The sequence below is a fragment of the Miscanthus floridulus genome, chromosome 6 (genome assembly GCF_019320115.1).
Source record: "Miscanthus floridulus cultivar M001 chromosome 6, ASM1932011v1, whole genome shotgun sequence".
Classification (NCBI taxonomy): Eukaryota; Viridiplantae; Streptophyta; class Magnoliopsida; order Poales; family Poaceae; genus Miscanthus; species Miscanthus floridulus.
In genome coordinates, this window is record NC_089585.1 from 142,644,146 (window position 1) to 142,657,046 (window position 12,901).

The following is a 12,901-nucleotide window of genomic DNA, read 5'->3' on the forward strand; positions in this document are numbered from 1 at the left end:
CTATTTTTTCTTTTTTCTTTTTGATTTCTTAACCTTTCTATTTCAAGGACCGACTCTCATTTTTGCTTCTCCTTTTCCCCCAAATCTCTCTCTATGCACCAACTTCTCAAATATTTCTATTTTTGCTTCTCCTTTTCCCCCCAAAATCTCTCTATGCACCAACTTCTCAAAATTTTGTTTTTAATTAAAAGGACATTGTTCATGCAACAGCTTCAGCGTTCAGCACATAATTTTTGTTTTCCTTTTTACCTCACTTACTTTTTTATGGAAGGGCAGAGCTTTGTTTGACAACAACATGGGCCATGGTCCCTGCTACTTTGTAATAAGCACTAAATGTGGAACTGTTCCCTATAGTTACACCTCAAAAATCACCATCTAATTTCTGTATGTATGATTTATTGATTGGTCCATGGTAGGTTCGGTGCCAATCTCTGCCACTGTCTGTATGCAACAACTTTTGCTCCTTAAAAAAATGTCTCCATGCACCATCATTTTTGTTTCGGTTTTTTTCTCAATGCACCCACTTCTCAAAATTTTATTTTGTAAATGTTTTTTGTCCGTATATATAGTTTTATTAATTAAAGGAGCGTTGTGGATGCAACAACTTTAGGGGATAATTTTTTTCCTCCGTTATTTTCGATCCAGCACCTTCTTCTTTATCTTTTTTTTTTCTTTTTTCCAAAATGTTTGCCTATACACCAAGTTCTCATCTTTCGTAGTATTATTAATAAGCGGGCAATCCTTTTCTCATTAAAAAAGGGACAGGACAATCTTTACTTTTTAATGGAGTGGACAATCTATTGGATCACATATAGTGAGTGATATAAGAACACATGTAGTGCCATAATGTTGTTTAAATAGCAAGGGTGGGCGAAAACCAATTTATTAACTAAAAACTCGGTTAACCAAAATTTCCATGATCTATTCAGTGAAGATTTGGCACTACTCAATGATCGGTGGTCTATTGTAGGCGGCGTTAGCTAAATTTCTTTGTGACTACAATATTACTAAAATAATGTCCATTTGCATATTTAAATGTACCTGTATGAGGCTTTACTTGCTGGAAGCATTCTTTGTTACTTTTCCTTTTCGTTTATTGCTTGTTGCATTTTTGATCGAGTGGTTTCCTATGCAAATGAGTTGTTACATTTTCTCCTAGAAAAATGTGTTACAACCGACCGATTTTAGTCAGCTTCGAGTTTTTTAGCAGCAATTTCGATCAATATTTTGCCAAAATCAAAATTATTTATAACCAATTTAACCAAACTGGTTTTCTGATTTCACCGGTGAAATTAACCGGATGCCCACGCCTGCTAAATAGGTACCTGATGGCTATCACTTCCACGTACGTTCATTGACATCGTTTATCAGTACAGTGAACAGGCAGCACAAGATTGCAGGTTCAAAACAAGTCAAGCTGGCAGTCTATTATATCATAGATTGTAGCACCACACCTCAGACAAAAAGGATCCTACTAGAGTGAAAAGGGGGAGAATGTCACTTGCAAATTGTCAGCAAAATACATAAAACGGTACCCCACAGCAACATTGATGACCACTATATGATGGATAGAGTGATCCATCATCATTGGCTCATCACGAAACGGCATTCATCTTCCCTGGTAGTTTTAGACCGGAACAGAGCCTAGTCCACGCAGCAGCAACCAACCGGAGATTAAGTCGATCTGTCCGGTGCATCCCCATCGCGACCATCTGGTGAGTCCTCTCTGTCCTGGTTCTCCTTCCACTTAGCCCAGGCCCATCTCAACACAATGAACGCCCCAAGTGCATACACCTATAGCAATATAGTAGGAAGTGTCATATTTCCACAAGCCCACATTATATCATATAGTACAAGAACAGTTGGAAATAAAACAAAATACAAGCAACTATTTGGCATGAAACAACCGCAGGAAACAAGAGTAAACTTTCTCTTAAGGGGCAGCATACTATATCTCAATCATCTGTATCAGGTGCAGAATAACAATAGGCTGATAACAACAATATGATATGACCAGCATCTAAAAAGTTTAGATCTTGTCATAGTGTGATAGCATTTGTAGAACATAGCAAATGAGAGGACCTTGAAGATATGTAACCGACCCCATGGCCTCCAAGTGGTTACTTGTTACAGACCCTGCCAAAAGTAACAATGGAAGCGCGCTACAAGTAGTTCTGAGTCTAGATGATGCACATTTCTAATTTGACAGTGGGCAACTATATAATGTTTTCAGAGTAATATACACTGCAAACACAACTCACAACAGTCGAGTGTCAGTTATAATCCCGATGCACAGTTTTATCCGAGTTGAAAGACCTACACGGCAGCATATTGTGTAGGTGTTAACTTGCAGCTCAATCAGTCAGCAAATTCATCCGGACAGTCTATTGCATACTAACATGCTTTCTGGGAAATATGATTCTGAAACAAACTAATTTATGTGCTGAGGAATGAGGAGAAGGCTAATCCACGAGTACAACAACAGATAATACAACAAATTGTAACTACAATCGCGAGCAAATATGGCCATATTGTGGACAGGGGTACTGCGCCCAATTTCATCTCAGACTGGTTGCAGCGTGGCTGGAACAAGAAGAATGCCACTGCAATAGTAACATCTACAAACAGTGATTCACTCAGTGGCAATCATAATCATGGGGCGAATGTTTCGAGTGGGAAATCTCCAATTGTATCATCAAGCAATATGTGCTGCGACTAGCAGGAAAATGACTACTCAGATGACATCCTGAGAAACTAGGAAATCGGGCCATCGCATCGCTATCGCTATCGCAAATTCGGAACAAAGGGGTTTTGCGGTGGTTTAACCTAATCTAGTCGACGGGGCAACTTGGAATGGCGGCGTACCTGCCAGAGGTTGCGCGGGGCCATCTCCTCCTCGGTGGCGGGCGGCGGCGGGACGCCCTCCTCCTCCTCGAGCTTTATCGATGGCGGCTGCCGTGCCTTGTGGCTCTCCGCATCGGGAAAGAAACGCACAGTCGACGGCGGCCCGCGGCGGGCCTCCGCGTCGGCAGCGCCGGCCCCATCCACCGAGTTCTTGGCCTGGTCCGGCGCACTCCCGGCGTTGCCCATGGCGTCCGCCGCCTCCTCGCAATCCCCCGTTTGTTGTATTCTATCTCTCAACTCTCAAGAGCGGCGGCCCCAACACTCTCGAGTCTTGTCCCGGTTCAGGGCCCGAGGAATTTCACATAGGAATTTCACATGAATCGTTCAATTTTACAGAAAAAATATAGAAATAGAAAAAAAATTCCGCATTCGACCCTCAAGATTGCCAGCAAAGCAAGGCAGCGTCTTTTTCTCTTTTCTTTTCTTTTTTCCTTTGTTACTACAGTACTTATCATTCTTTTTCACAAAAATTGTTTTATTCATTCTTTAAAAAAAATATTTGGAACACTTTTATAATCCGATATATCCTATGAATTATCGTCAAATATACCCCTCTTAGCTCATGTGGCATCATGTAAGACGACGGTTGATGTGGCACTATGTCAGCAAAAGCTGTCATTAAAAAACAACCCAGAATACAAAAACAAATGACAAATGGTATAAAAGTTAAAGGGGTAAAAAAACAATTTTATAAATGAGGGGAAATTGGATGACCACAAAAGTTGAGGATGTCAAAAAGGACTTTTTTTTTCTTTAAGAAAAACAGTTTAGCAAAACTACTCTTGGATTGTGGATTCAGCCCAAAAGTTGTTCAAGAGCTCCGGCAAACAGGCCCAAAGTAAGGTGAACATCATTCTTCAGTCTACATGTATAACTGACAGACATAAGGCATTGGCAGCATCAATGACACGTCGTGAATGGCAGAATATGAACCAACAAAACTGAGCAATCATCTAGTAGTAGTATACTCAACGGACAATAACAGCTCTCGCCAATGAAATGATTCCAAAGAATGACTTCACACAGCAGGGGGAGCAACCAACACAAGTACAACGGATGGCCCAACCCACACATATCACATACGGATAGCATAGCATCCCTTGATAGCAGCATGATGAAATCTAACATGGACATCTAGGGCCTCAAAACGATTACTAGCGTATATGTATTCTGACTTCCGAAACATAATAACAGCTGAGACTAGGGCTCTAACGAGAGCCGTCCCAGCCACCACCACCTTGAGGCCCGGGGGCATGTCATCTAACTCGTTGCTGAAGCCTGCGACATTTGCCTCTTCACAGCTTCTTTGTATGTCTTGTGCTGATATGTCAATGTTGTCTCCAGCAGATCCTTGAGAGGCGTCTTTGGGTTCCAACCTACAGTTAGTCGACATTTGACCATTAGCAACAAGTAATGGAAAACAAGCATACCCAGAGACCACCGCATCAAATTGACACCAGCAATACCTAGCTGCTTGTTGATTATAGTCATGTCGGGAATTCTCTTATCACTGTCATCATATCCTTCACCATAGAACTGGCTCGAACTCACATCAATCATGGGCTCATCCAGTGGTGCCTCTCCTGAGACGTTTGCATAGACCTACACGCACAAGACAACAGATGGCTTCAAACAGAAATGAGTAGCACCAACTATTACTTGCCGGCATCATAAATTTAATGGCATACCTCTGTCATCATTTGGGCCAACTCCCTAACGGTAACCTCATTGTCAGGATTCCCGACATTGAAGATGTGACCATTGGCTCGAGCAGGATTTTCCTTTTCATAGTTGGCAGCAGAAAAACAAGAGTTCAGTCTCAGTGAATTAGGGAATATAAGAACAAGGAGCCAGAGATAATAAAGGCAGTAACATACAATCATCAGCACAACAGCTTCGATGGCATCCTTAATGTAAACAAAGGTTCTCTGAGACTGGCCCCCATCAACAAGCTTCAAGGGCTCTCGGCGGAGCAAATTCTGCAAAACCATTGTATACCATGCATCTTCTGAGAAGACTGAATATGATGCAAAATTAAGGCAGCCATCCTTAGAAAGAAACAAGTGCACATACGTTACTGAAGCAAGCCAAAACCCGGGGTACACCCTCACTAGGACCATCGACACCAGGAATGAAGTCCATCCTTGGCCCAATCCAATTAAAAGGTCTCACGATTGTGAATTCAAGGCCATTTTCTGCTCCTTCAGCTGGCAGATACCCAAATCAAAATGACAGTAAGTGTTAGAACGAGAAGAAGACCATCAGCTGTATAAGACAATTTACTTTACTGACCAAATATAAGCCTCTCAATAAGTTGCTTTGCGCATGCATAGGACCATCGTTGTTTCACGATTGGACCAAAAATACAGGGTGACTCATCTTCTTTCAGAACATAAAATTCAGGTTCCTGTTTGAAAGATAAGAGGAGACACAAACGTCAGCAATGGATAAGTGTCACCATAGAATTATGCATGACTACAAATGTCAGTATCTTATCCTGCTTTAAAGCACCGCAAATGAGTTACAACATAAGTTTCTTCTAGAGCATACCGCATGAAGCTGTGGAAAGATTCAGAATTCATCCCTTTATCCAACATTGTCAATGTATTACAGTTCCAGTAATAATCACATGGCGAACAGATGAATACAATTGTTTTTTGAAAAAGCAGATGAACACCATAGAGTCCCAGCTAAATCATTCCCATAGAACTAAGCATGAGTGCAGTACAAATGAAGAGAGTGGACCCTTTACTGGGAAAATAATCGGAATCAAAATGAAGCTGCAAGCTAAACAAACCCTGACCCTTGAGGGGCGCCAATAGTTGACAACCTATAAATGATGCAGCATCAACAGAACTAAAGAAGTAGCTTATTGTTTAGAAAAATGCTATTGGAGAAGATGGTATGTTTTTTTTCCTACTATTACTTACAAGGGAACATGCAGTAACATACCAACAGGCGTAAGCATGGCAGCTAGAAGTTTTGAACAATACAGATATCTGAAAGGCGCGGAAAGGAAAATAAATAGTACTGGACGATCTACAGAAATGGAGGGAAGAGCAACACAAGGAAGACCTGAACTAGAATATGCAATCAAACCACAGTGTTCGTCAAAGAGTCAACCACACCCTACAATAATCAATTAATCATGACAAGAGTTGAGCATGACAAGAGCATGCCAACAACCAAAGGAGGCTCAACTAGAAAATCCCTCCCCAACTAACACCAAATCTATCCCAATCTTGAGACAAGGACCGTACTACAAGGACAGGAACAGTTATTATAGTTAAACAGCACAATTTAGCAACCTGCACCATATCTGCAATCCTTTTTGTTTATTGAATGACTGATGAAAGTCAAAATTAAAAACAAAGGAATACATAACTTGAAGAGTCGAACCGTCTGACAAGCGTGGGCAGAACGAGACTTAGGAAGGGGTGGAGAAATATTCACGTCACCTTGCGCAGCGGGTGGTCTTTGGGGAGGAAGCTGCCGATGGTCTTGCCGTAGACCTCGCACGTGGAGAAGTGGATGAGACGCTTGCTGTTCTCGGAGCAGTACTTGACCTGCAAAGAAAGGAAGATATCGGTCATCAGGAATGTCACTGAGACACACCCTTGTTTCTTTCAGTGGTAGTAGGAAATGCGAAGAAAAAAAAAGAAAAGAAGATCAAGGGCCGACCACTGGGAGTGCGTCGATGAAGTTGCTGTAGATGGTGTCGAGAGGGCGCGTGTTGTAGTCCGCCGGCGTGCAGATGGCCGCCAGGTTGATGGTCTTCAGATCCACCCAAGCAGCAGCAGGAGGAAGAGATGAGAAGGAAAGGAATTCGTGGGTGGGAGCAGAATTTTGTGTGTAAGAAATGCATATATTATACTAGTGTAACTGATGAGATGAGAGGGGTAGAGATGAGATGAAATCAGGGGAGGGTCCTGAAATCTGGCGGCAGCAGGCGGGCGGGCGCAGGCTCACCAGATCGGCCATCTTGATGAGGCCCTCGAGCCTGGAGTCGTTCTTGATGTTGAGGCGGTGGAAGGATATGCGGCCGGCGAGGTGCGGCGGGGCGGGGTCGACGAGGTGGCGGATCTTGTCGCAGTAGACGTCGACGGCGAGGACGACGTGGCGCGTCTCGGCCATGAGCTTCTCGCAGAGGTGGGAGCCGATGAAGCCGCCGGCGCCAATCATGCAGATGGTGAGAGGCGCTATGGGGTTGCCGTCCAGATCCAGTCGCGCGGTGGCCGCCGCCGGAGAGGGAGACGACGACGACGACATATCCTCCTTCCCCTGGTCCGGTGGCGCGGCGGGGCGGGGTGGCGGTGGTGGGGATCGGGGAATGCGCGCGTCTGGCTCCCCGGCGCGGGGTTCGGGGAATGGGGGCTCGTCGGGTCGGGCCGGGTTACGAGGCGATGTCGGTGGCGGTGACGGTGGCGGTGGCCTTCTCTCTCCTCTCTCTCCTCTTCGTCTATTTATGGAGAGGAGCCGGAGCAGTGGGGGTGGGCCCGGAGATGGAAACGAGAGAGGAATAGGAGGATGACTATTGTAGCTAGCTCTACCTTACAGGCATCTCCAATCAATCGAGGGGCGTCGCCTCCTTCTCACCCTGACGCTGGGCCCATCGCTCAGATCCATTTTTCTTTCTATTTTTTTACTGTTTCGTTATTACTCTATCATTTTACCAGGTTTTAAGTTTTTTTAATATATATCTATACCTAATATTTAAAGAGATAAAATTTTTCTCCACCTATTCTTTTTATTCGGCCATCACATAACTAACTTTGTGAATATAGAAAACCGCTTATAGCCATTCTCTTTATATATTATATTAAAAAGGTAAAATTTCTCTCCACCTATGTTTTGTCCGGCTATCCCATAACTAACTTTGTGAATATCGAAAACCGTCTATAGCCCTTCTCTTTATATAACTAGGAATCCTAATACAATTAGATCTCTCTAATTTCAGGTGAATAGGAATCTTAATCTAAATAGGAAAAATATAATAATATGGATAGCTAGGAATCTTAATTCAATTAGATCTCTCCAAATCCGAGCAAGCGGAATAGAAATCTTAATCCAAATACAAAAATGTAAAAATAGAAATCTAATAAAGAGGAAAGAAGGATAGAATTTCTTTGTTTCGCTTCTTTTCTGTTTTTTTTTACCTTTTTTCTAGTTTGTACGTTTTTTACTTAATCCGAGTACGTGTTGTTTTATGTTCTGACTTGGACGTTTTTCACTTGGCTCCGAACGTGTTCTGATTTCTTTCCGTGGCTATTTTCGAGAATACATTTCAATTTTAGTCATGACTGTTTTATGCTTGGCTTCAAGTAGCTTAGATTTTTTTTCTCGGGTTTGTTTTTGACGCTAGCTCGACTTTTCTAATATTGTTTTCCATGGTTTTCTCCACCTGGTTTTTCATGTTATAATAAATATAATAAGAGGTCGAATAAAAAAATAAATAAGAGACCACAACTATTTTAATCTTTGACTCTTAAGAAACAAAGATTTTTACCACTAAGTTAATTTAATTTTTGACTCGAAGTCATGACCTGTGCTACAACTCACTCTCGTCCAACTATGATATCTTATTTCAATACATATTGGATCTCGTTGCAACGCATGAGCACGTTTGCTAATCTATACCTAATAATAAAGAGGCAAATTTTCAACCATGTCAATCTCTCTTTACCTACCGCACAATGAAAAGTTTCTTCCGTGTATATATATATATATATATATATATATATATATATATATATATATATATATAATCCATACTTATACGAATTAGAATAACTCATGTCTAGATCGATATGGAGTCCGATTCAAAAATTACGAGTTCCGTACAAACGGCCTAGGATTCATCTCATCCTAATATAGGTTCGTTTAGGTTTTTTCCGTCCTCCCTAGGCTTCATACGTTTGTTCGTTTTTGTTTTTTTCTCGTCGTCCTCGTCTCCACGGATGACCGTGTTCGTTTTTCTTTTCTTTTTTCCTTTTTTGTTCTTTTTATTCTATTTATTTTTCTCTGTCCATATGCAAGGTTTTTTTTAACTTTTTTCGTCGTACATGTTTCTACAGAGGTTCGTTTTCTTTGTCTTTTTCGTTCCCTTTTTGCTCCATCCGTTCGCACCGTTGTTTTTTCCTTTTTGTTTTTTATGTGTTTATTTCCCGCAAATATCAAAACTAACAAGAAAATAAAAAGTAACAAGTATGAGAATTTGCACATGGTGTTAGGTAGACCGATACTAGAGAAATCAACAAACCTTTACGAGATCTAGTTACTTTTTGTCCGATGATCTCTACCAACCACTGCCGTCGTCGCTAACATCAATAGCACAATCATGTCTTCTCCATGCACACCACTATTCTCGATCGCTAAGAGCACCGTCAAGGTTGCTGCGAGCATCGGGCCATGCCTGTGCCATCGTAGCAGCCGTGTCCACATGGGCTCTCTGCTGCCGACCTTGTCGCTGTGTAGTGCCTACACAGTTTTTGCATGGTGGCCGTTGCGCCACCAACACAGGTTGCCTGGCCATGGCTTGTGAAACCGCATGCGGGTGCTGTCGTGGTCACCGTGCCCTCGGTTTAAGCCGCCTTGTGGTGGCCACTATGCCACATGAGCTATGTCACACTCTCATCGATGATGCCACATGAGCTATGTCACACTCTCATCGATGACAGGATAGTAAATTATAGTCTTGTCGGGTTCATAAATCCGGGATCCCTCGGGGACCGGCTTCCGCGCCAAGGCTCGGCCCAAGAGTCTAAATACAACAGGCCGGAAGGACGGCCCAGTCGCCGACCAGAAGGTCTGGGCCAAAAGGAGCGGCACCCGCTCATCAACCACTTCGGCCCACCTCTCCGATCGGAGCGCTCGCTTCGGTCTCCAGCCGCCTCCGGACGCCCTCTCCGATCGGAAGGCCTGGCCCAAAGCGCTACTTCCGACTCCGACCTCGTGTCCCTCCGACCGGGGCTCGTAGGGACCCTGCACACCGCTCTTCTCCGACTGGCGCGACCAGAGCCGACTGGAGCTTTCCGACCGGGACATCGGCTCGGAAAGGACCAGGAGACGAATGGAGAACGCAAGCCAGGGCGCACAAGTCAAACCATGACCATACCCTGTACGCCTGTAGGAACAGTACTCTGCAACCGTCCTGAACAGTATTGTAGGCGCCGACATTTTTCCCTACAGTATTGTAGGCGCCTACAAAACCCATACGGTAAGGCCCCCACGTGCCTCTGGACATCGATAGTGTTGTGGGCGCCGGGATTTACCGTACGGGGTGAACGTGGTGAGACTCCTCACATGCCCCTAGTCATCAAATAGTATTTATAGGTACCGACATCAACCACTCCTGAAGAAAGCAACGCAACCTCCCACGTGCATCTGACATACTACAGTGATGTCAACAGTATTGTGGGCGCCTACCATTATCTTGTACCCGTCGGCATGGGCTTAGTAACATACGCACCCTTTTCCCTCTCACTTGTAAAGCCGTCCTCCATCGACTCCGGGATGCGCGACTTCGACGACGCGGCATCTGCGCTTCATTCCAAGCAAACTCTCTGCTCAAACCCCGCTGTGAGTAATGTACATGCCGTTATTTACTTACTACATTCTATCTTCTGCCAAATACCTGGAGGGCTGTTGTTGTCCCCGTCGCGACCACCGTACGGCCGGTTCCCCTATGGCCTCGTGTCTCCCGCGGACGCATACGCTCGGGGACTCCAAAAGATGCCGGCGCCGCACCCTCTCACGTCTGAGTTCATGGGGATGGCGAGCTATGCTCCCACCTGTTTCCTCAACATCAAGGATAAACACGTCGGGAGTGACGGCTCCAGCATCGGTGATGTGGCGCCTAGCCACCGTCCGTCCTGGGAGTACGCTATGGCGGATGCTCTGAAACAGTCGCCAGGGGTAATGAAGTCCTCGCGGACCCACGCCCTTCGGGCCCTCATGCGGGGACCCCCGAGCTCACACTTGAGCACAGGGAAGGACTACGACGACAGTGGCCACATCAGCCACCAACTGCACCAGCGCGCTCTACGCACCACACTACGCCCCGTGCGCGAAGACCGAAGAGCGGTGCCCAGGGTCGCTCCCATCAGGTCCAGCGCAACGCCACAGACAGGGGGACCAATCCCCCGTAGTTCGCTCGGGCCGGTCTTAACATCGCCGCCGCGGCAATGCTCTTGCGTGGCCTGTCCGAAGTCCGAACCGAACGACCCTCGTGAACAGGCGATCCACCGGAGCCTCCGGGCACTAGTGGAGACCGCCGCCGTTCAACAAGCAGAGTGCTCCACATCACGATGCCAGCTCACGTCCTCGCTCCCCACCAGGGGAGGAGGGACGCAACAGATGGGTCGCTCCACCCGATTACCGCCACAACCACCGAGTGCGCCACAGGAAGCCGCAATGGCACCTCACCTCGACTTGATGACCGCTCCATGCCGACCGCCTGTCTACGCGTGGCTCGGGCCAAACCGAGACACGCGTAGCGTCGATCGGAGTCCCAGCCCTGACAGCCTGGGACCACGGACCTTTGTCCAACACCTCTAGCAAGCGTCGTTCCCACCACGCTTCAACGGAGGCCACGGCAGCAAGACCCTCTAGGCCACTTCCACGATCTCATGGAGAGCTCGTGCACCAACTACGACTACCCTGTCAAACACCTCTACAAGGACTGCCAGCTCCTCAAGCGCCTGCTGAGGCAGGCTGGCAGGCCAAAGGAAGAAAAAGGCGAGGAAACAGCGACCGAAGAAGGGGGCGTAGCGGGCGAGGATCCAGACGACTGAAGGTTGAAGTGATCCGACCGAATGCCTACCGACTGAAAACAACAACGACAACATTCTCTCCGAGCGCCAGGAACAACTATGTCATTTTTTCTTCCCCTAAGTTTCAGACTTACCATTATTTACTTAGCGTACGCTCCTATAAGAGCACCCCGACCTGAACACTTTTTGGCTCGGGGCGCTCGGGGGCTCCACTAGGAGGCACTACTGCCTCTCTGTTTTGTTTACTTTCGTATGAGGAAAATTCCTTCCCACCCAAACGAAGGGGTGGTTCGTTCCTTTAATTTACCTTACGTAACTTTGCTTTAAACATTCCGACCGATCGCACCCTGCCTTTTCCTATGGTTACGAGCAGCTGAGCCTCGCGGGCCATGCCCCGGGCTCCCAAGGTTGCAGCCTATAGGACAAACAGGTAGGTACAAGAAAGAAAGAAATAAAAAACAAAGTTATGCTAAGGAAAAGCTAAGGAACGAAAGGGAACAAGCTTCTCCCAAATGGAGTGACTCTATCACATGATAAACAACTTTTCCCCAAATGGAAACACATTCCATGTCTTTGATTACCCTACGTAACTCTGTTCTTACTCCCAACCGAACGCACCCCGCCTTTCCCTACGGATACGAGCAGCCAAGCCCTGCGGGCCACGCCCCGAACTCCCAAGGTCGCACCCTACGGGACAAACGGGCGGGTACGAGAGAGAAAGGATAAAAACGAAGATTATGCTAGGATATAAACAGAGAACGGATATCGTGGTTCTGTCACAAGGGCAGTACTGATGTATTCATTGATACAAAAAACTATTCACACGGGGACTCACCCACAAACTTCACTTTTACATTTTCTACTACTGCAAAAACTACTGCAACTGCCAGGGATCCGCTCGGTTCCGCTTCCTTGGCTTCGGCAAGCGCAACGGGTACCTCAAGGGCGTCGCACCCATAGATGCTCAGCAGAAGAACATGGAGCTCCTGACCTTCTCATGCAGTCGAGGTAGCTCCTGGGTACGGGCGCAGCTACCAAGGTATGGCCACCATGGCTGAAAGAAATATCATCAAACCTTATGAACTGGCCAACCTGAGACACAGGTAGGAAGCAAAGGGATGCCCCATGTAGGCCATGCCGACTCCATCACGAATGATGAGCATGGGTCCCGGTCGGACGTTTCCGACTGAAGCTCTCCGAGCCCCGTCACTCAAGTTATCAAGGTG

General features: G+C 45.9%; 2 protein-coding genes across 2 annotated transcripts; both read right to left on the reverse strand.

Annotated features, from left to right (window-relative positions):
- Positions 1 to 1,394: 1,394 nt before the first annotated feature.
- LOC136459996 (uncharacterized) lies at positions 1,395 to 3,184 on the reverse strand. Its single transcript, XM_066459845.1, has 2 exons — positions 2,866 to 3,184; positions 1,395 to 1,794 (listed from the first exon to the last, which is right to left on the reverse strand). The coding sequence occupies exons 1-2, from the start codon at positions 3,088 to 3,090 to the stop codon at positions 1,675 to 1,677; spliced, it is 345 nt and encodes a 114-aa protein (XP_066315942.1). The 5' UTR covers positions 3,091 to 3,184; the 3' UTR covers positions 1,395 to 1,674.
- A 694-nt stretch (positions 3,185 to 3,878) lies between these two features.
- Positions 3,879 to 7,405, reverse strand: LOC136459997 (UDP-D-apiose/UDP-D-xylose synthase). Its single transcript, XM_066459846.1, has 9 exons — positions 6,874 to 7,405; positions 6,586 to 6,678; positions 6,363 to 6,470; positions 5,197 to 5,311; positions 4,978 to 5,111; positions 4,782 to 4,883; positions 4,593 to 4,685; positions 4,371 to 4,506; positions 3,879 to 4,280 (listed from the first exon to the last, which is right to left on the reverse strand). Exons 1-9 carry the CDS (start codon positions 7,171 to 7,173, stop codon positions 4,165 to 4,167), a joined length of 1,197 nt encoding a protein of 398 aa, XP_066315943.1. The 5' UTR covers positions 7,174 to 7,405; the 3' UTR covers positions 3,879 to 4,164.
- Between the last annotated feature and the right edge of the window lie 5,496 nt (positions 7,406 to 12,901).

Coding starts and splice junctions, on each gene's coding strand:
- LOC136459996 (XM_066459845.1), bottom strand. CDS start 3,090: ATGGGCAACGCCGGGAGTGCGCCGGACCAGGCCAAGAACTCGGTGGAT. Junction 1,795..2,865: donor CCCCGCGCAACCTCTGGCAG/GTACGCCGCCAT, acceptor ATATTGCTATAG/GTGTATGCACTTGGGGCGTT.
- LOC136459997 (XM_066459846.1), bottom strand. CDS start 7,173: ATGTCGTCGTCGTCGTCTCCCTCTCCGGCGGCGGCCACCGCGCGACTG. Junction 5,112..5,196: donor TATTGAGAGGCTTATATTTG/GTCAGTAAAGTA, acceptor GGTATCTGCCAG/CTGAAGGAGCAGAAAATGGC. Junction 4,884..4,977: donor TTTTGGCTTGCTTCAGTAAC/GTATGTGCACTT, acceptor ATGGTTTTGCAG/AATTTGCTCCGCCGAGAGCC.